Source organism: Vidua macroura, chromosome W (genome assembly GCF_024509145.1).
Source record: "Vidua macroura isolate BioBank_ID:100142 chromosome W, ASM2450914v1, whole genome shotgun sequence".
Lineage (NCBI taxonomy): Eukaryota > Metazoa > Chordata > Aves > Passeriformes > Viduidae > Vidua > Vidua macroura.
In genome coordinates, this window is record NC_071610.1 from 3,930,547 (window position 1) to 3,953,833 (window position 23,287).

At 41.7% G+C, this 23,287-nt stretch overlaps 1 protein-coding gene across 1 annotated transcript in view; it reads right to left on the reverse strand.

Moving 5' to 3' along the window:
- Positions 1–23,287, reverse strand: part of LOC128821391 (zinc finger SWIM domain-containing protein 6-like) — a 313,500-nt gene that overhangs the window by 135,246 nt on the left and 154,967 nt on the right. Inside the window, exons 2-4 of the mRNA XM_054002380.1 lie at positions 18,674–19,030; positions 8,293–8,441; positions 7,613–7,763 (exon numbers count right to left, since the gene is read on the reverse strand). Coding sequence (XP_053858355.1) covers positions 7,613–7,763; positions 8,293–8,441; positions 18,674–19,030 — 657 coding nt within the window. The remainder of the gene's footprint in view (positions 1–7,612; positions 7,764–8,292; positions 8,442–18,673; positions 19,031–23,287) is intronic.

Sequence of the window (23,287 nt, forward strand, 5' to 3'; positions counted from 1 at the left end):
AATGGTTTGTCCTGGAACCTTTCACAGAAGGTGCCTGGTGAGACTCAAGGCCAACCACCAGGATTCTGGAGCCGAAGTTACAGAGGGTCCGAAGCCAACTACACCCCCACAGAGAAGGAAATCTTAGCTGCCTACGAAGCAGTTCAAGCCGCCTCAGAGGTGATTGGCATGGAAGCACAACTCCTCCTGGCACCCCGACTCCCGGTGCTGGGGTGGATATTCCTACTACCCACCATGCCACTGACGCCACATGGAGCAAGTGGATTGCCCTCATCACCCAGCGCGCCCGTATTGGAAACCTGAATCGCCCTGGGATTTTAGAGATAATTACGAACTGGCCGGAAGGTGAAAACTTTGGTCTCAGTGATGACGAGGAGCAGGTACAAGCGACAAGGGCTGAAGAAGCTCCACCCTATTACCAACTACCAGTAGAGGAAACACGCTACACTCTTTTCACTGACGGTTCCTGTCACATCGTAGGGATGAACCGGAAGTGGAAAGCAGCCGTATGGAGCCCCACACGACAGGTTGCACAAGCTACCGACGGAGAAGGTGGATCGAGCCAACTCGCTGAACTCAAGGCCGTTCAGCTGGCCCTGGACATTGCTGAAAGGGAGAAGTGGCCAAAGCTCTACCTTTATACCGATTTGTGGATGGTAGCCAATGCTCTGTGGGGCTGGCTGGGAAGGTAGAGAAAGGCCAACTAGCAACGTAGAGGAAAACCAATCTGGGCTGCTGATATATAGAAAGACATTGCCTCTCGGGTGGAGAAACTAACGGTGAAAGTCCATCATGTAGATGCCCATGTCACCAAAAGTTAGGCTAATGAGGAGCACCGAAACAACAAGCAGGTAGATCAGGCAGCAAGAATAGAGGTGTCAAAGATAGACTTAGATTGGCACCATAAGGGGGAGTTGTTCCTGGCTCGATGGGCTCATAATGCCTCAGGTCATCAGGGCAGAGATGCCACCTACAAGTGGGCACGAGACCGAGGGGTGGATCTAACCATGGACAGCATTTCTCAGGTTATCCATGACTGTGAGACGTGTGCTGCCATCAAACAGGCCAAGCGGGTGAAGCCCCTGTGGTATGGTGGACGGTGGTCCAAGTACAAGTATGGGGAGGTCTGGCAGATTGACTACATCACACTGCCTCAGACACGCCAAGGCAAGCGCTACGTGCTGACCATGGTGGAAGCCACCACTGGATGGCTGGAGACCTACCCTGTGCCTCATGCCACTGCCCAGAACACCATCTTAGGCCTGGAAAAGCAAGTCCTGTGGAGACATGGCACACCTGAGAGAATTGAGTCTGACGACGGCACCCACTTCAAGAATGGCCTTATCAACACCTGGGCCAGAGAACATGGTATCGAATGGATATATCATATTCCCCATCATGCTCCAGCTGCCGGCAAAGTTGAACGGTGCAACAGACTCCTTAAGACTACCCTGAAGGCACTTGGTGGGGGAACATTTAGAAACTGGGAAACGAACCTGGCAAAAGCAACCTGGATGGTCAACACCCGAGGGTCCATCAATCGAGCTGGTCCTGCCCAATCAGAACCCTTGCACACAGTAGATGGAGATAAAGTCCCTGTGGTACATATGAAAGGTATTTTAGGAAAAACTGTTTGGATTAATCCCACCTCAGGCAAAGACAAACCCATCCGTGGAATTGTTTTTGCTCAAGGACCTGGTTACACTTGGTGGGTAATGCAGAAAGATGGGGAAACCCGTTGTGTACCACAGGGAAACCTAGACTTAAGTGAGAACTGAGTGTAAGATTTCATTGTGATGCAGATGGAAATAGAATAAGGGGTGGATAATGTCCTAGCTTGTAAAATAAGCATATATTCTATTTGCCATCTGTTGGGCAGTTTTCTTATCTTTTCCAAGAACAATGTCTCCCTCCGGGGAGATATCTTCTGTTAATGTGCCATTGAATGGCTCACTGCATGACCGATAAAGTTACATCATCCCATTGTAAGATGCTCCACCCAGAAGGAGGAGCCAAGCATCCCTACCTGCATAAAATCAGCATTTCTTGAGACAGCAACTCAGCCTATTCACTGGATTCCCAGAGGAAGACCAGGCCCATCTACTCTATCACCAGACCTTCAGAGAAAACTACACCCTTCTACGGGATCATCGCTTCAACAGCATTTTATCTGCCACTCCAGGAGCAGGAGGAGCAGCCACCATTTAACTGGACGATCACTAACACCCTGACTCCTCAGGGTGTCAGGTTTCTGACTCTATCAGTAGTTTTGTTTGTACTAATTACATTTTTTTTAAATTTCATTTTTTCCTAGTAAAGAACTGTTATTCCCATTCCCATATCTTTACCTGAGAGCCTTTTTATTTTGAAATTGTGGTAATTTAGAGGGAGGGAGTTTACCTTTTCCATTTCATGGGAAACCCTTGCCTTCCTTCACAGACTCCTGTCTTTTCAAACGAAGATACAGAACAGAAACTAAAAGCCAGAAAAGGGAATTATCTGTACTTGTCTATCCTATTCACAAGAAGAGGCTAAAGAATCCTTGCCATCCAAAAAAATTCCAAATGTGGTATATGCAGTGATTCAACTTGAAAACAATCTGCTAAAAGCATTATTGGTCTTTGAAAACGGAATTGGAGAAAAAAAAAAAGGAAATTTGCATAGACTCCCTTTTGGTAGAAACTGGAATCTTGAAAACTGAATTGCATGCAGTAGAAAAACAGGAAAAATATCTGCAAGGAAAAAACTAGAACTGCTAATGAGCCGATCACCCTCTCCAAAATGGAGTATGTGTGATGAGTCTCTCTGATCAGAGGGGATTGGATTTTATCAAATGAGGAATAACTGGGAAGCTATTGGGGTCCTGGCATATTTTTAACCACCACTCACAGAGATCATGATTATTCTTTAACTGCACAGGTGGTATATTGGGCAGGAGGAATAGATCTGCAGGATAGGGGAGATCCACTGGTTATTAAAACTGCTCAGTTCTTTCATCTTGCAGCTTCTGTGCAGAAAGCTGTTTGTATACAGACTATGTATGAGGGACAGGCTTAGAAAGTCTCCTATGTTAGCCCCTATCGATTCAGCCAGATGAACCCATCTTATTCCGGGTCTTCCAAACAGTCTGAAGACTTTTGTAGCAAACTTTCAGGATGAAATGCAGCAGATTCATGTCCAAAATGCCACAGTTCCTGGGCATCCAGTGGGCTGGGTGCAGATGATGCATTTAGCTACCTAGAGTGAATTCATGCAGGAAATAGTGAATTATGGATGCTGGACAGGATGGGTCAGATAACTATTGTTAAGGTTCCTGAGCCTGCTTGGTGGGTATTAGCAGTACAGTGGCTCCAAGGCAAATACCCGGAACCTTCTATTGATATTCTAGTCAGACCGTGAAAAAATATGGTTGAATTTCTAATTAACACAGGGATTCAAATATCAGTCATTACAAAGGAAGCAGCAAATGTTTTGGAAATTATACCCAGTGACCATAAAAATTTTACCAGAATTGATGGTATAATAAAGGAATGTCCAACAGCAAAAATTTCTATCTGGCTCCTGGGGGAAAAACAATTTACTAAGGTTGAAGTGCTTGTGGGGCCTGCCCAACTAAAACTTTTAGGATTTGATTTACTTTATGGGCAAATCTGGAAACTCCCAGATGGAACTCTGTGGAGCTTCGCAGTTGAAGGCACTGGGTTGCTGAGAATACAAATAGAATCTGAAAGAATGTGGGATGATTCAGGCTTGGAAAATTTTATCAATTCATTAGGGCCATCGATACCATTGCTGCCTTCTAAATTTACTAATCCAAAACAATACCCTCTGCCAACAGCAGCACTTATGGGGATTGATGAGATAGTGACAGATTTGGAAAAAAAAGAGGCATCATTAAAAGGACTCATTTGCTTTATAATTCACTGGTGTGGCCAGTAAAGAAACTGACCTGGCACTGGCATTTCATGGTATATTGACAGTTAACTGCTAATACTGCATCTCTAACTGCTCCAGTTCCAAACATTGTCTAGATAGTGACACTGCTACTGGGTGCTGCTCATGCTTAGATGGCTGCCCTCGATGTTAAGGACATATTTTTCATTATTCCCCTCCTTGAAAAGGATAAAGCACAGTTTGCCTTTACACGGAGGAGAATCCAATACACTTTCACAAGCATATAAACATTCTCTCACTATTTCTCACAATGCCTTGGCTAAGGTCTTAGTAGAGATTCCTGACATTACATGATATCAATATATTGATGACAACCTAATAGGGGGAGATGATCAAGAAAGTGCAAAAGACACAATGAAAAACATTCATGAAACACTAATTGAATTGGGATTGGAAGTTCTGGAATCAAAATGCCAAGGGTCAGCACAAGAAGTTAAATTCTTAGGAATCTGGTGGATTAAAGGAGCCACTTCTGTTCCTATGGACACCCTGAAAAAAATGGAGCACAGGCCGAATTCATCTTTTGTAAGGAAGTTCTGGGAACTTTAGGCTACTGGCGTAAACATATTCTTAGATTTTCTATTATTGCCCATCCCTTACACAATCTGCTCAGAAAAGGAAAATTGTGGGAATGGACGGAACAGCACACAAATGTACTAGATTTGTTAATAAGAGGGGCTGAGGCTGTTCCAACAGCTTGGCCTTATACACCTGACTGATCCAATCCATGTAGAATGGGGGTTCAGTGAGCATGGCTCTCATTGTAACCTTTGGCAAAAGGGACCACAAGGGCCAGAAAGACCACTGGAGTTTAGCTTCCATTCTTTCAATGATACTGAACTGAGATACTCGGATCTTGTTAAGGCTTGCAAGCCTTCTAGTGTGAGTGATATTGGGTGGATTATACCCTCAATTTGACCTAACCTTGCCAACTAACAACAAGATAGAGTGTCTGTCCACTTTTTTTCTTAACAGAATGAATGGCATGTGGAATGAACCAGTCATATACAGAGCTAGTGCCTACAAAGACTAGTGGTGGTTTTGGTGATAATTTGGAAAATGAAATTAGAATAATAATGCAGGTAAAATGTTCTTTATTATTCTTACTGTCACTAGACAGAAGTTCAGGGATTGCTTGAAATCTTATATTGCAGTTAATCAAAGTTTTTGGACATACACATAACATTAGTCAAATCACCACATTTACCTTTTCCTCCATCTGCCAACTCACCAGTAACTTGGGGAATTTCACTATGGGTTTGACTAAAACTTGGGAGGTTATGTGGAAAAATCACACAAATCTGACTTGGCAAACTGAGGAAGGAAAATATGTTTTAAAGTGGACCAAGAATAATACAACTATATGGAACTATATGGAACTGTAACATCATCATTGAAATTTGAGACTAATAGTGACTCAATTGAGAAAATTTATTGTCTTCCTGAGGATACATGTGCTGATACACCATGGGGAATGCATATTCCAAGGGGGTGGGGAGGGCCACAATGCGGTGACTGCCATTATATGCAACTACCAACTGGTGCATCAATTGGGAAAGAACAATTGGATTACCAAATAACCCCATACAGGTTGATGTTCTGGACACAAATTTAAATGTTTCTTGCTCAAACAGCCCAAAAATATCATAATTGGAATTGTACTGGAGTTTATAATTGCAACTCCAATGAAACTGAAATTCAGAGATTGGGCCCATTAGTTTGAGCTCTCAGATTAGGTTGTACTTGTCAAAACTATATCACCCCACTCAATGACACTTGATCTCATTTGACTAACAATGATACTGAGTCTGACATAATTTGTTCAGAACTAAGTATAACCTCTGTGGGGCACACCATGTGGGTTAGCAGTGATGGAACACAGTCTACTGACTTACTAATAGAGGGCTGGCAATGGCAACACATGCTGGTACTATTAACACTTTGCCCTCTTTGGACGAAGCAACCTCTTTCACTGGCTCTGTGGGGACAAATAAAAAGGGAATCAGAAAACCAATGACAACACTGGATAGCTGGAACTGTGGTGGGATGGGTACTGGAGTCAATTTTCACACCCCAGTTGACAGCATTCCAGAATTGAATGATGTTATATAATTGTACTGGACAAATATAAACATTGGCTAATGCAACTCATGGGGGACTAAAGGAATTAAATCAACAAGGAACTGTAGTGGTTCTAATCAGAAACTAAGCCCAGCTGCACCCAGTCCCTCTGAGGACCAGCTGGAACAAAAAGGGCTTTATTTTCTGCTAAATTTCTATACCCTTAATGCAACATTTAGCTTGATTTTGGACCTTTAAAATGTACCAAGAGCATTATGGATTTGGCTTTGTTCTCCGCAGTGTTTACATATTGTCCCAAGGGGCGTCTTTAGTAAGTTTTGAGTTGTTTGGGGATTTTTTTTGTTGGATTTTGTTTCTTTGTTTTGGGGTTTTTGTTTGGTTTTGTTGATTTGCTTTTATATGTATATATATTTATTTTAATATTTCATGCCACATAAGTCAGGAAAAGCAATATTGACCAGAACACATCTCAAGACAGATTCCTGTAAGTCAAGACTTGAAGTGTCTTTCCAGATTGAATGACAACACAGGTAACTACTCCAAGATCAATGAATCACAAGGCAATTTCATTTAGGCTGCATCTTTTCAATTTGCTTTGAGAAAGCCTCGAAGACAGCATCCAAAACTTTACTACAGCTAAGATATGCACGTTAATTCCTTCACACATACACTCAGTGAATTATCTTTTAGGGAAACAAAATAGATTTACTACTGTATTGAAAATAATCACTTTTATCTTCTATATGCTTACATACCAACTGGTTAGTGGTTTGTTGCAGTACCTTAAATCTAAGAAAACAATGATGGTGGTTACTTAATATTATTCTTTCCACTCACCTACCTACCTTTAAAATTTTGGTGACATTTACCTTCAAGTTGTTTTTAACATCCCTTTCCTACCACGAATTCCTATAGATTTTGAGAACTTCTGAAGCAGCAGTGCAAAATTCTCTCAGTGAGTTTCTTGAACACTTTAAAGCAAGTGTCTTCAGACTTCAACAGTTTAAATAATTCCTTCCCCATTCCAGCATGTGTTCTTCTCTCCATAGTACATGTTATATCTGGTCACAACTGACCTTTCCTGTAAAGCAGTGTTAGTTGTTATAGCCCTCTGTTACTTGATCTCCTTTCCTACTCCGTAAGGGACTTCTGCTTTCCTTTGTTGCTATCTTCTCATACTCTTTATGAATCTTTTCTTTTTTGCCTTCTATTTCTCTCTAGTTTTTAATCTATTTCTTCCTTAAGCTTTCCAGTTTATCTCTAGTGGCTTCTATACTTACCCTCAGTTGTGTAGCTACATTTCCACTTTTTGTTTTATTCTTTTTATAGTTCCTCAGGTACTTAAAACCTGTTACAATCATACTTGTTTCATAGTATGCTTTCTCTCCTCCAACTGTAATTGTCTCATATAGTAGATCAGAAATTCAATTTCATCCAACCTTAACTGAACAAGCAAACCTGAAGAAAATTCTAACTTGCTTTACCTAGTACCACAATAAGTTTACACCCCAAATATGTAATTGTTTCTTCATTATACACATGAACACCTAAATGATTTTGAAGTCTATGCATTTACCCAGTTCATCCCAGAGTTGCCTATACTTGTCAGTCATTGCAGTTCCTTGTTGTGTCCAGAGCGACAGACGAGGGTCAGCCATGAACTGTTCTGTTATCAACGTCAACATGCGAGCTCCATTTGAATCTCTCATCTTCAGCATCTCTCGCACCTAGGAAATGAGTCTTTTAATACAAACTTGAAAAAACCCCAAAACAAACCACAGTACAGACAATATGCTGAAGTGTTAAACATTCCATCTCTGTTAAATAATACATTATAATTTATGTATTTGATGTGAAATTTTTAAGTAGAAAAAAATAATCTGCCTTCCCAATTCTAACAATTTTTAGTTTCAGTATCCCATTGCAATTCTGCAAATACATTTCTTCCACAAGTAATCCACAGGTGTATTATGCAAGCTGCTGCAAGACCATAATTTCTACAGGTTCTCTCCAACATTTTGAGGGTAGGAAGGAAGAGAACAGCAAAGCTGTAGACAGTTGAAATGCTACTTCATATCCTTAAACTAATATCAAGACACACCAGATTGCATCCCATTGCATTATTAACTTGCTATCATGTTCCCAGGGCTTTGTCTTGTTTTAGAACAACAGGACTTTGAGTAAGACCTGAACAAGTACAGACTGGATGGGGGAGTGGGGGGAGAGAAAAGAGGGAAGTCCTAGTACTCAACATACCTTTGCAAAAAGCAAATTGAGTTGCTTCCCTGATCCATGGTATCCACCCTGGGAGAGGAAGAGTTTAACCTGTTCTTGGACCTGTTCCTCATCCAAATGCCAGCAGTTTTCATCATCTATGCTAGCACCTGCTGTTGGGTCAGGAGCACCTGCAAACAGCAAGAAGATAAATCATTATGTTCTATATAAAGAAACGAGGTTTGTGGGTCCAGGGCAAATGAGTATTGCAAAGGGTTTTGGATTTGTGTATTGTCCCATTTTGGATGTCTTGACTTAAAAGGTTCTTTAAAATGGACCTAAATTTCTCCGAAGTAGTCTTAAGCACTTAGAAATGACAGTCTATGAAAAGGTATTTAAACAAACAATATTTTATAATAAAACATTAAAATCAAAATGAGTTTCTTCCTCCTGCCTCAACAGTTATTCTAGAATGCTTTTACAAACAAAATCACACTTAACATAATAATTTCAACAACTGCAATGTTAAAACCACTCTCCCCAGAACACCTGTGTGACTTCTGTACCTTCAGCAATCTTGCTCAGGTTTAAGTTACTGCTAATGAGCATTGCTATTGATGAATATGAGGAAAATCATCACTTCTGTGCCTTTGAGCTGTGATGGCTCTGCAAAGCTAAACAAAGAATAAAAAAATGATTCCCAAGCAAATCCAAAGTCTTTAAGCACTAAAGGCATTAACATAAATAAGTTACAGCTGTGTAAGATTGTGGTGCTCCTGAAGGAGCATTTTTACAATAGGCAATGTCATCAGCACACAGTCAATTAAAAGCAATTCTACCTGAATTAGCTTAGTGCCAAATGAAGTGACTGGATTTACATCAGGCAGTGTTTTGGCCACAGGTTGTTCTAACTAAAATTTTGTAGCTGAGATCAGTGATTTTCCCCTTATGGCCTTTTCTAAAGTCTGACAAAAATAAAACAAGTTCTTGCAGTATCGAACAATCTACATATTTCTGAAGAAACCTGCACCTTCACTGGATATTTTTAAGAGGTATTCTACCTGAAAAGTTTGAAAAGCACTTATCTAGACTGTCAGGGGAAAAAATGGTAGTACATCATCATACTCAGATGTAAGGCATTTTAATCATGCCCAAGACTGAAGTTAACTGTCACAGCCACAGCCAGTCTGAGGCTGTACAAATTTGGCCATAATAAGTAACCCAATTTGGCTAGCCTAGTTCGTTATAGCCTAAATGTAAACAAGTCCCTGGGTGAGGCAATGATAGGTTGGATTTGAACTCAAACAGGGGACCCCAGCCAATCCCATTCAATCCAGAATGCAGATGTATCATTGGTCAGGGAGCTGGGTGGTGTTGAAACCTCAACCAATCAGTTAGTTGTTCAAGCCTGGGAATTTTGAAACCCCTATAAAAGAGGGCAACCATCAATAAATCTTGGGTGTTGTTGCATGATCTCGGTATGGTCAGTCGTGTACCTGTCCCCAAACTGTGACCCTAACATAACAGTTAACTTGACATTTTCTTTTTGGGCTTGTCACAACTATGTAATCTCTATCTCTGTTAGGTTTTGAGAATATGTTAGAAATTGAATTGCATCACACTATCACTTTTAAATCCCAGATCATGTTACCTCTGTAGCCAATACTAAAAGAAGGATACTGGCAGGGAAGGAAAATTACATGGTCAGATTTGTAAAAATTTGCTCTCAGAGAAGTCCTAAGAACATGAAAAGCAAAGATAGCCACAATTCTTTAGATGTATAGAAGCATTGCATGGCATGGCAACACCTGAACTCCAATCAAGTTGCAAGAAAGCAGTCTTCAGCAATGGACAGTGACGAAAAGTTAACTGACAGACTTTGGGAGGGGCTAGGGTTACATGATGCAACACCAAGGGTATAAAAGCTGGAGCAGCCATTTTGTGAATGAGCCACGTGGCTGTAAAGCCACGGGAGAGGGCAGACTCTCAGCGTTGTAACTTCTTTCCTTATTCAGTCCTTTGTTGTAATTTTTGTCAAGGTTTAATAAACCTTTTTCTAAAATTCTAGAAGTGCGGCTCGTTTCTCACATGGCCCCAAATCCTATCTTGGTTCTTCCTGGGAATCAAGGCTAAGAACAACTCTTTGAGATACATTTCATGGACAAAGCACAGCTAGTGCTGAGGGGGGACTCCGAAAAAGGGACTTGACCTAGGGTGGGGGGGGGGGGGGGGGGAGGGAATTGCATCACCACTTGTCCTCCTAATTGGTGCTTTTTATCAATTATGCTAATTTCCTAAAACCTATAAAAATGTGCTGACCCCTGGAGGAGGTGGGCTTTTGTGGACATCTTTCCATAACTGCCCCTGAAGGCCTTCAAATAAAGATCTATTCTTATATTACCTGTGAAAAACGCCAATCACTTGGTTTTTAAAATTTTAAAAGTTTAATAATAAAATGGTTATAAAAATAGTAATACAATTAGAGTAATAAAAATTTAGAGTTAGGACAATTACAAGACAATAAAAAACAAAGAATTACGGACGTCCGGATGCTCTCGGGCACTTAAGCCCCAACAAGCATGCTTTGTGAACAAAGGAATAACTTTTAAAACAATATACTGTTGCATATTCATATATACTTCATGGTAATGCATACATTCTATTTAAAACAAGAAACTCTGTCTGTTATTTTTTAACTGCTTCTTTTAATCCCCACGGCGTCTTCAAGTCTGAGCAAGGCCTGAAGAAATTAGCTTCTTCTGATAAGAAAACCATAAATTCCTCTTCTCTGGAAGATTTAGGTGTTCTGTGACTGTTACTTCGAAGCAAGTATCTCATTCCTTTAAAAAAACTCCACATACATAGTTTCTATTTTAACTGCAAAACTACATTTACCATACTATTAAAATGTTAATACAGCACAACTAATCAATATAACATAATACATATAGTAACTATCTGTGTAGAGCCATATAATATGCGTTTTTCACATTACCTTCTTACTAAAATTATCTCAAGTTTCATTTCCAGGTTGGGAAAAAGGCATCAGTCAGTTTGCACTATACCTTCCCCAGTGGCTCAGCATTGCTATACTTAAACCAGTGCTATTTTCATGCCACTGGGTAAAAAGACTAGAAAAGCTTAAGACATCAAGCTGAGGGTCTGAGCTCTACAATGCTATTCAGCACAATACTACAGGTACTTCTGACTCAGAGCAATATTTTCTCACAAGATCATATATAGGCTACACTCAGTATGATCCAAATTTTAAACCAAAATCTGTAAAGAATTTTCAATACACATGTAACAGGCACTAGCTACAGTTTGTAATTCACTGATCTTTCAGTATCATTGACAGTCTTCAGCAATAGCCGTGAACTAACAAGGCAAGGAGAAGGCATGTCAGATTGGGCACAAGTCCAAACCCCATTTGCAGCCCTGGCAGCAGCCAGGCATCCTGATTGTTATAAATGCATTTTATATGATTGGCTTTTCGCAAATATTAAAATGAATACTATATGTGTTATGTTGGAAAGTTATTCTCTATTAATCTCTTTTAAGTAGTGTGGTAAATATAGTTTTTAGGCTATAGCATAATATTGAAATAGAAACTATGTGATGTAAGATACCTTTTGTAACTAGCTCAAGGAATGGATAAGAAAACCAAGAAATTCTTCACATACAGATAATTGCAACAAGATACCAAAATCCAGAGAAGAATTATTGCCTCCTTATCGGGACTGTTCAGACTTCTTCCAGACTTCTAGGAGCCAAGAAATTGATTTACAAGATGAAGGGGGGTCAGAAACTAAGCAGAAGACATCCTTTGTTTGAAAAATAATTTTTGAATCATGTATGAGATATATGAATATGCAACAGGCTATTGCTTTTAAGGGGTAATCGTTTGTTAGCAAGGTATGCTTTTGTGGCTTACTGCCCAAGAGCATCTGAATGTCTGTAATTCTTTTATTTTATTGTCCTTTATTGTCCGAACTCTGATTGTCCAAATTCTTATTGCTCTAATTTTTATTACTATTTTTATAACTATTTTATTACTATTAAACTTTAAAAATTTTAAAACAAGTGATTGGTGTTTTTCACACTGATGTTGCTGCTGGAGAAGCCTCAGCTCCCACTGCTCATGTTATTCTTGTTTTGGGGTCGAGACATGACCATCTCCACATCTCTCAACCAGGTACTTTTCCAGATCACTACATTCACTTACAGTCAGGTCATTAACAAAATTTCCCAGTCTGACCACTGACCGGAGATTTTCACTGCTGGGACCAAAGCCCCTTCACAGTTGGTGGCTCCAGTGAGCTGACGGGTGCCCCACCTGACTCCCTACACATACCACACATAGACCAGATTTCCTCACTGGCTCCACCCCAGGTTTTCCATAGCAGTCTCAGACCTCTGCTTCCTTTAAGCAATTTAATCATGGTGCAGTGACACAATAATAGCTGGCATGGTGCCTCTTGAGAGGGACCCTGAACAAAGGAATCCCTGGACTTTTACTACAGTCTGTGCACCCATTCCAATGGTGGTTTTGGGTCTGGGGTCTTCTCGTTGTTCATTGGCTTCTGCAACGTTTTCTGGGTGATTGACTGGCCAGTGCCACAGGGCTGCTTGCCCTTAGGCAGGTCAGTGCCTGATCACTCCTCATTGCCTGGGGCTCCAACCATTTCCCCCACCCAGGGCATACCTTGCAGCTTGCACTGCACCTACACACCAACCTATTGGTCTTAGGTGTATTACTCAACAAGGTGAACACCAAGTGATATAGTCTGCTTCCTCTTCCTCTAGCACACCCATCATTCTTGAGGAACAGATAGGATTTCTACACTGCTGCTTTTCTTCTGAAGACCTGGGATGGGAACTATCTTGGTGGGAAAGATGGGTGCTAATGCCTTTGCAACTTACTAGATGCATGAGGGTCTTTAGGAGAAATGGGTGTTAATGTCTTCGAAATGGGTCTTAATGTCTCTACAAACATCAAGCTGCACAAGTTTGTTACAGAACCCAGACAATTTGACCAGACAGTTTGAACTCCTGAACTTTAGGGTAATAGGACAAATGAGTCTGCACAAAGTCTATTGCAGAACTCAGCCTGAACTTCTTAACTTTGGGGGGAAATGACGATATCTATTCAAGGGAGAATATGTGGTAGGCTGTTTGGGAAGGCTGTAGCTTCCTAGTACCTCAGCCAATGGGGAAAGGAAGAGAGCAATATGCAGCCGGGAGTTTCGGATAAAAGGAGGCTGCACCCTCCAAAATCTTGAGAGAGACCCCACGGGGCATGCCCTAGTGGAATCTGTCTCTTCATTTGAATAAAATTGCAGGACTCCTGTCTCCTTTGTGGATACTGGCTTTTCATAGCGTGGCTTTTCTCCACAACCTGAACAAGCAACGGGACTGCATAAGGGAGCTGCCTTAGGAGCTGTGAAACGAAGTCCTAGCAATAGCTGGCAAGAAGATCTGAAGGGTGAACCTGAAGGCAGCGACCTCGCTTGGGGTGCAATGCGGCCCCAAACAAGCACAAGGCTTCAGGAAATGGACAGCTTGGCTGAGGAGAGGAACATGGGCAGCTCTGAATTTAATCATTGCAATGCAGTTTGGTACCAAGACCAAATCTCTTTTCCCCATTCTAAACTGAGGATAAGTATTACTTATGCACTTTAAAGGGGTGTTGTGAGGATAAATTAGTACCCAATTGAACTATGAAAGAGAAAAGCACTATATACTAAATATTAAAACCTGTAATCAAATTGTGTCACTTTATAGACACTAACAGATTAATCTCCCTTCCTTTGACTTCCGGCTTTGTTGACTTCTATCATGACTGGTTTTTTAAATAAGTTTAACATCATGTATTTACAGTTAAATACAATAAATAAATTATTTGCACTCAGTTTATAGATATGGCCATGCATACATACTCCTGCTCTTTTACTAAAATTTCTAAATTGCAATATTAGTAATAAAAGTGGGAATACCATCCACATTTCTTTTGTAACACTCAACATCCAAATACATTTTGAAAACAGGATAAAAGCCTTTTATATTTATGGTCATAGCAGGTTACATCTTAAATATAATCAACTCCCAAGTTATAAGAAGCAGCAGCATTTTAAAAAAATTAAGGACTTTGATCATTGCATTAGGAATTTTAAAAGCAACTACTTTCAAACTGAGCAACCACATTCAAGAACTGGTGTCATATATAAAGAACTTAATCTTGAAAAGTAAATAGAAACAAATAGGGGGTTTGACTAAAATAGGCAAAGAATAGCCTATATCACACATTACTCAGGGTACAATAGCAAACTCAGTAAGCCAAAATAAGATTCAATAAGGTGAAGTGCTGGGTCCTGCACTTGAGTCACAATAATCCTATGCAGTGCTACAGGCTGGGGGAAGAGTGGCTGATCGACAGCCAGCTGAATATGAGCTACCGGTGTGTCCATGTAGCCAAGAAAGCAAATGGCATCCTTGCCTGTATCAGCAATAGTGTGGCCAGCAGGACCAGGGAAGTGATTGTCCCTCTGTAGTTGGCACTGGTGAGGCTGCACATCAAATCCTGTGTTCAGTTCTGGACCCCTCACTACAAGAAAGATATTGAGGTGCTGGAGTATGTCCAGAGAAGGGTCCGGAGAGTAAGTCCTGTCAGGAGTGGCTGAGGGAGCTGGAGGTGCTTAGTCAGAGAAAAGGAGGTTCAGGGGGACCTTCTCACTCTCTACCTGACAGGATGTTCTAGCAAGGTGGGGGTAGGTGTCTTTTCCCAGGCAAGTAGCAACAGGACAAGAGGACATGGCTTCAAGCTGTGCCAAGGGAGGTTCAGGTTGGACATCAGAAAGAATTTCTTCATGGAAAGGGTTGTCAAGCATTGGAATGGGCTGCCCAGGGAGGTTGTGGAGTCACCATCCCTGGAGGTGTTCAAGAAACAAGTGGACTTGGCACTTAGTGCTGTGGTCTAGTTGACAAGGTTGAGACCATTGGAGGGTTGGACTCGATCTCAGCGGTCTTTGCCAACCTTAATGATTCTGTGATTCTATGATTCTAAATTTTTGTTAATATAATGGCAGAATGTAGCGTCTTCAAAGTAAATTTCTTCCCTGGTCCTTATTTCTGAAGTATCACAAGAGTTATTTTAATCTTCAAATGAAACTATGCCACATTATTTACTCAGCCATGCTGAATTTTTTGAACTTAATTTTATAAAAATCTTATGAATTTATGTATACAAGTGAAATGTAGATTAATATTTTTTTATTAAGTATAACCTCATGACAGAATCAAGAAGATATGGGAAAACAACTACAACTAAAAGCATGTGTACTATGCAAAGATTGAATGGTCCAAGCTAAAAACCAATAATGTTGTATGTTGATTCACAACAGAATAGTAACTGATTTTATAAACTTAGTGTCTTCAGAATTATTCTAAATAGTAGTTATATAGAAACAAAGCTGATAAAATTACTTATTACAAAATATTATGCCTTAGATTCCCCAAATTATTCAAAGCTTAGACATAAGTAATTTCATCTTGTGTTTAATTTCATAACTCTTGGGTAAAATATAACAACTGTTTAGTAGTGCATAGCATTAAAGAAAAACAGGAACCACTGTGAAGCAGACAGTGCTAATAAGAGAAAATGTAAAGAAAGGACTGGTATGATGGTTTTGACTGAGTTAATTTTTTTCCACAGTAGCTTCTATGGGTGTATTGGGTTTGCATGACCAGGTTTTTGTAGTGGGGAAGCTACAGGGGTGTCTTATGCCAGAAGCTTCCCCCATGTCTATCAGAGCCAGTTCCAGTCAACTCCAAGATAAACCCCCTGCTGCCCAAGGCTGAGCCCATCAGTGAAAGCGGTAGCACCTCAGTGATAACATATTTAAGAAAGGGAAAGAAATTACAGCCCAGAAGCAATTTGGGCCAGCATAGAGAGGAATGAGAATATGTGAGAGGAAAAACTATGCAGACACCAGGGTCAGTGGAGGAGGTGGTTCAGGTGCCAGAGCTGACATTCCCCTGCAGCCCACAGTGAAGACCACGGTGAGGCAGCTGTGTCCCTGCAGACCACGGAGGTCCACAGGGGTGCAGAGATCCACCTGCAGCCCGTGGAGGAGCCCCATGCTGGAGGAGGTGGATGCACCTAAAGGAGGCTGTGATCCTGTGGGAAGCCCCTGCTGGAGCAGGGTCCTGGCAGGACCTGTGACCCTGTGGAGAGTGGAGCCCATGCTGGAGCAGGTTTGGTGGCAGGAGATGTGACCCTGTGGGGGACCTACACTGGAGCAGCCTGTTCCTGAAGGACTGCACCACATGGAAGGGTCCTACATTGGAGCAGTTTGTGAAGAACTGTACCTTGTCAGAAGGAGTCACATTGGAGAAGGTTATGGAAAACTGTTTCCTGTGGGAGGGTGTGCTGGTATGAAAGTAGACTTGTAATGAACAGTTTCCACGTGTTCCCCAGAGACGCGGGCAGGGCCTTCTTAGTTCCCATGGCAACACTAAAAAAACCTACTAACTCTAGCTAAGTACCAATATTGAAATGTTAATTAGCTAATTGCTCTGTTTGTTTTCTCTAAACTACCTGGAGATAACTGGCCTCTCACCCCCCCACACTGCCCTTCTGGGACTAACATGCAAATAAAAAACCCTTAGGATCATGGGACTATTTTTAGGAGATAAAAAGGACCCTAAATCAAAAACTGAACACAGTAGAAGGGTCTAGACACATGCCCTAGCTGAGGAAGAGGGAAACACATCCCCTGATTGACTTTTAACCGTCACCATCACCTAAAAAAGAATAGACTAGGTTAGACTGTGAGAAGCAGGGAGACAGAAAAGAGAGAGCCCTGGTGCTGCCACCAGGGAAGGAGCGGGGACAGCTGTTGTTCTGGACTTCAGCAACAGACTCTGCATGCCACGCTTCCTCACCCTCTGGCCACCGGTGTGCCACAAGGAAAGAAGGGACAGCTGCTGCTCTGGACTTCAGCAACAGACTCTGCACGCCTCCTTCCTTTTGGCCACCTGGGAATGCTACAACTGCGGGGGCGAGCTCCGTGTCGAGCCCCCTGCCCAGCTGATCTTTTTAATAAAGAGCTGAACATTAATAAAGGCATTAGCCCTGTTCATTTCAGACTGATGGGAGAAATGAACCCCACTCAATTACCTTAAGAGAGATTTCAGGACAGAGTTACAATTTAATAGAGAGATTACAATAAATGCAATGATACACAGAAAGCTAGCTTAAACCCACAAAGTCAGAGTACAGCCTAACACCCGGTTGGTCAGGGTGATGGTCGCAGTCCTATCAAGTGGAGGTTGCAGTCAAAAGCAGTGGTCCTATGGAAGTATTGGTCCTCCTCTGGATATGTCAAGTGGTGGTGGTGGTGGTGGTGTTGTCCCAAATCCCCAAAAACAGAGATTATATATGCTTTGGTTCGGGTGGTAATGGTCAGTACCTCCCCCAGGCTGGGGGCTTTCACAATGGAATGATGTAATACTGTGAGTCATTGCAGCTGCCTATTCTGACGGTGCCATTGAGTCCATTATGGACCATTACCAGAGGTGACCACCTCAGGATGGTTGTGACTGTGCTGGTGCTTCCCCAAAATAAGTTATCACAGCTGAGTCATTGGTGTGAAGAAAAAGAAACACTACCCTGCTTTGCAGGGCTGCCTCTTGTGGATATTCTCAGCTCAGTCAGAGAGAAAGAGAAAGGTTTTCTAACCAGGCAAGAGCCTGGGAAACAGTTGGGAAAGAATGTAAATAATTCTGTAATCTATCTTGTTATTCACATTGTTTATAGATATGCTCTGCCACTGTGCGTCATTCACTGCACACCAATGGTGTGACATGTTTTTACTCTAAGACCAATGAAATTAGTCTTCTCGATGTTCTCTATATATAGAGCGGTATATTTGAAATAAATCAGAGCTCATTTTCTTTGCCTTCTGATCTGGAGTTCTCTGTTCCCGTCCTGCTCGACAGTGACATCCTCTTTTTTCCCTATCTCATTTAACAGCCATCTTGTAGCCTGAGGTGTCAAGTGTGCTCTGGGCAGCTACTGCAAACGACCCATCATTAACACAGTATCAGAAATTATGTAGAGAGGAGTTGAATATACTGTTTGTTACACCCACATACTGCTAAACTGGCACTCTACTCCTGTAACCAGGACAGAGGGAACCCATATTGGAGCAGGGGAAGAGTGTGAGGAGTCCTCCCCCTGAGGAAAAAGCAATGGCAGAAACAACATTTGATGAACTGACCACAACACCATAATGTAAACATCATAAAAATTACAAAGTAATTAGGTTGAAAGGGACTAGAGGAGGCCACATTCCTGAGTGCCACAAAAAATAATATAAAAAAACAGAGAGGGAATGAAACAAAAGAACAGCATCAAACTTACCATGGACTTGATTGATTTCTGAATTCTGAGAAAGAATTTCATCTGCTAATTTCTGAGCAGTTGGCAAAACTTCTGTGTGGTGCACTGTGATCAAATACTGAACAAATTTTTGTAGTTGGTCTCTGTTCATTTGAAACAGTGTCTCTGAAATGGGAAGATGCAGTTTGACCTGATCTGGCTTGCGGATCCGGTATAAAGAGAGTGCCACAACGTGGGCACAGTAAAATATGTCCTTGTTCCCACAGCTACAGGTCACTGAGGTAATCTTGCAACGATCAAAGCTGATAGCTACATTGCAAACAGTTTCTGGCTCCGATTGCATTGCAGGGTCTGTCACAGTGCCACTCAAGTGGAAACCTGTGAAGGGAAAAAAAGGAGGGCTTACATTCTTAAATAAAGTACCATATCTCATTTTTGATAACCTTTAATTAATCTAGCAAAAGTCATCTTGTATTTCCGACAAAGAATATATCTCATAGAACTTGCTTTAATTACAAGTATGATGAACCCTGTCTTTCTGTCATACCCTTTTTATATCAAATAAAATCAAAAGGAGCTGGTTTACAAGCCCTCTTTGCCATCCCATCACAACATTCATAAAAGTTTGATAGTAAGAAAAAGTTACTTGGTAAATGATAGCTGCAGAAGCAGAGTTGCATCCATTTAAGATCAATGTGAAACTCCCAGTAGTTCAGCAAGCTGGCAGCAATTTTCCAAACCTCACACCAGTCTGCACTTACCAGCAAATTTACCCATTCTCTCAATAAGTAAGAGGAAAGTAGTGCACTCTAGTGGCACAAACCCTGGTCCTAATCTCAACTCTGCCACGGATTCAGACACAAGTCACTTAACCTCATTGCTTTCACTTCTCCCATCACTGAGCTGATGCTAAAGCTCATCATCAACCCAAGCAATCTGGTAGAGCAGCTATGTTGGTGTAACTCTTGGGAAATGGAAACTGCTGCAGTTACCAATACACAGGATATCAGATTCATAATAGTCAATGAGACATGCACACACTGTTTCAGAAGTCTGCATCTCCACTTGGCATGATAAAGCATAAGGCAAAATAACTGTTTTTTCTTATATTTTAAGAAGATATGGTATACCATAAGAAAGATCTTTACTTCAGCCACTACTCCACAGAGTACCCTGTTGAACCAAGGTCTCAAATGCTGTTCTCTCAAGATCAGACCTGAACCCATCTCTGTTTTCCCAATGTTAAGGCCCAGCTTTGGCTCTCAATACTTTATCACTGCAGAATTTGGGTGTTTCTTTTGGGTTTTATGTAAACATGATATTGATTTTTGGTTCAGGCATTAAGTCAGAGGTATAGCTACAAAGCAATACAAACAAATTGCATATTATCAGTATTAAACTTGAACAGACTGCATACATAAAATCTGGAATGGATATTACAAGTAAGGTGTTATACATGACTATTTAAAATGGAAATTATATAAAGCCACATTCCCTCAAACTCCAAAACTGATTCAGTATTCTTGTATTTCAAGAAAAGTGTGTTGTAGGAAGTAGTATCACATGAAAAAAGAAATATATACATAGCTATAGTCCAAAATATTGCATCTCAAATTGTTTTTAAGAAACTCTTTAATCTACTGGAAATGAAGAGGAAAACCTAATTTTTCCCATTTGCTTATGCTGTGCATTTCAGAGCAGGTTGTGCAGTCAGTATCACTGTCTGGATTTCGTTCAGCTACAGAAATTTGATACTCTACCAGAAGTCATAGACACAGACTCTTGGTTTTTGCAAGATAATGTTTATCAGTTAAAGTAGTTAGAGTTGAAGAGGCAGTAAGCTGTAAAGTGCACAGACACAAGGGGGGGGGGGAGGAGGATGAAGAAGCCCAGACATACTTGGCATTCTTGCTCTTGGCTCCAATTCAACACATACAGAGAAGGGGAAGGGAATTGTCCCTTGAATAATGAGCTCCTCCCTCTGACTTTCCCTTTGGTTTTTAAGTAATCATAGCATGCTCCCGTGAGTGCCCTCTCTCACAAAAGAGGCATTGTTAAAACTTATCAAGCTCTATTTCAGGTTAATTTCCAGTAAAGAAGAGATGTATTGGCAGTCTCAAGGAAATTGTATAGGAGATATCTTTTTAAAATATCACTTTCCTATTAAGTATATATCAAAGTCTCTCATTTATGACCTGAGAAAAAGTGCAACACTTGAACACTCAAAAAGAGCCTGATCCTACTCCTTCCTGCTCTCAGTAAGTAGCTGAATTGGGTCTGGTGTAGCTGGAGTTCATTTTCCCATAGCAGCCTTCCCAGTGCTGTGCTTTGCATTGATAGCCAGAAAGGTGTTGATAACACACCAGTGTTTTGGCTACTGCTGACCAGTGCTGGCACAGCATCAGTGCTGTCTCTCCAACATTCCGTCCCATCAATAGGATAGGGGTGGGCAAGACCCTTGGAGGGCACACAAGTAGGCCAGCTGATCTACCTGGGATACGAGGTCAGTGCTGGGCAACGGACATTAGGGCAGGCTCACAAGGAAGCAATACGCCAAACCCTGAAACCCTAGACGATAAAGGAACTCCGAACCTTCTTAGGCATGGCACGGTGGTGCCGGCTGTGGATTTATAATTATGGACTGCTCATCAGACCCCTCTATGCTCTTATTGCCAATGGAAATTTCCAGTGGACAAAGGAAGCCACATGGGCCTTTCACCAGCTAAAGAGTGCCCTCATGTCAGCTCCAGTTTTGGGACTTCCAGATGTAAGTAAAGCATTCTTTCTATTTTCCCACAAAAAACAAGGAATTGCCCTCGGAATACTGGCTCAGGACTTGGGTCCCTACCAGAGGGCAGTTGCTTACTTTTACAAGCAACTAGATGCAACGGCCAAAGGATGGCCAGGTTGCCTCAGAGCTGTAGCAGCAGTAGTGCTGAATATTCAAGAAGCAAGCAAGTTCACCCTGGGACAAAAAATGACTGTGCTAGAGTCCCACACAGTGTCCGCAGTGCTGGAAGTAAAGGGCGGCCACTGGCTCTCACCACAGAGATTCCTGAAGTACCAATCCATCATGGTAAAACAAGCTGATATAGAGATAGTGGTAACTAACATTGTCAACCCAGCTTCTTTTTGCAGTGGAAATCAAGGAGAAGCAGTATACCATGATTGCTTGGAGACTATTGAAGCTACCTACTCCAGACGCCCAGACTTAAAGGACACTCCTTTGGACGATGCAGAGACCTGGTTCACTGATGGGAGCAGCTACGTTGCCAGTGGAAAGCAACGTGCTAGATATGCAGTCACCACATGCAGAGAGGTAATAGAATCTGGACCCTTACCAACAGGCACCTCTGCACAGAAGGCCGAGGTAATCACACTGACCCATGCCTTGGAAATGGCCAAAGGAAAGAAAATAAACATTTACACAGATTCGAGGTATGCATTCAAAGTTGTGCATGTACATGGAGACATCTGGAGAGAGAGGGGACTGCTGACTTCACAAGGAAAAAACATTAAACATGCACAAGAGATAATCCGTCTGCTGGAAGCAGTTCAGCTGCCCGAAAAGGTAGCAATTATGCATATTAAGGCACACCAGAGAGCGAGCTCAGAACTGAAAGAAGGAAATGAGCTGGCGGATAGAGAGGCAAAGGAAGCAGCAAAATGTGAGGTAACTATTGAAGGAGCTCTGATCCCAGATGGACAAATTTCCCTTGAAGGTAAGCCAGAATTCAATAAGAAAGACAGAAAACTAATCGAAGATCAAAAAGGGGAATATAACCAAGAGGGGTGGGCCACCATTAAAGGGAAGCTGGTAATCCCTTCCCAGTTGTTGTAGTCACTAGTAAGGGAGGGGCACCAGAAAACACACTGGGGAATAGATGCCCTGAACACTTATTTGATTGAAAGGATCGTTGCCAGGAATCTATATGCCACTATTATCCAAGTGACCCAACAATGTGATCTTTGCCTCCAGACTAACCCCAAGAATACGCCCAGACCAAAACTTGGTCAGACTGGGAAGGGCCATGGACCTGGACAGCAATGGCAAATTGACTTTTCAGAACTCCCAAGGAAAGGGGGATATAAGTATTTATTAGTGTTGACTGATACATTTTCAGGGTGGCCAGAGGCATTCCCCACCAGAACTGTCAAAGCTCGAGAAGTGACCAGGGTATTATTACAAGAAATAATACCACACTTCGGAGTTCCAGCCACAATATCCTCAGACGGGATCACACTTCATTTCCAGAATAGTACAACAAATTAGTAGCCACCTGGGCATGGATTGGGAACTCCATACTCCATACCACCCCCAATAGAGCGGCCAGGTGGAGAAAATGAATCATCTGATTAAGCAGCAAATTGTAAGACTGGGACAGGAAGTTAATCTACCCTGGCCCCAAGATCTTCCACTGGCACTACTGCGAATTTGAACTAAACCTAGAGCTAAAGAAAGGCTGAGTCCCTTTGAAATGCTTTATGGAAGGCCATATGGAATACAAAAGGGAATGTCCACCCACATTGGGGAGGTAACACTGGCCACCTATATGGTGGCTTTAAGTAAACAGCTCAGAGATATTGAAAAACATGTGGCTGGAACTCAGAGCAGGGAACTAGATGGACCAGTAC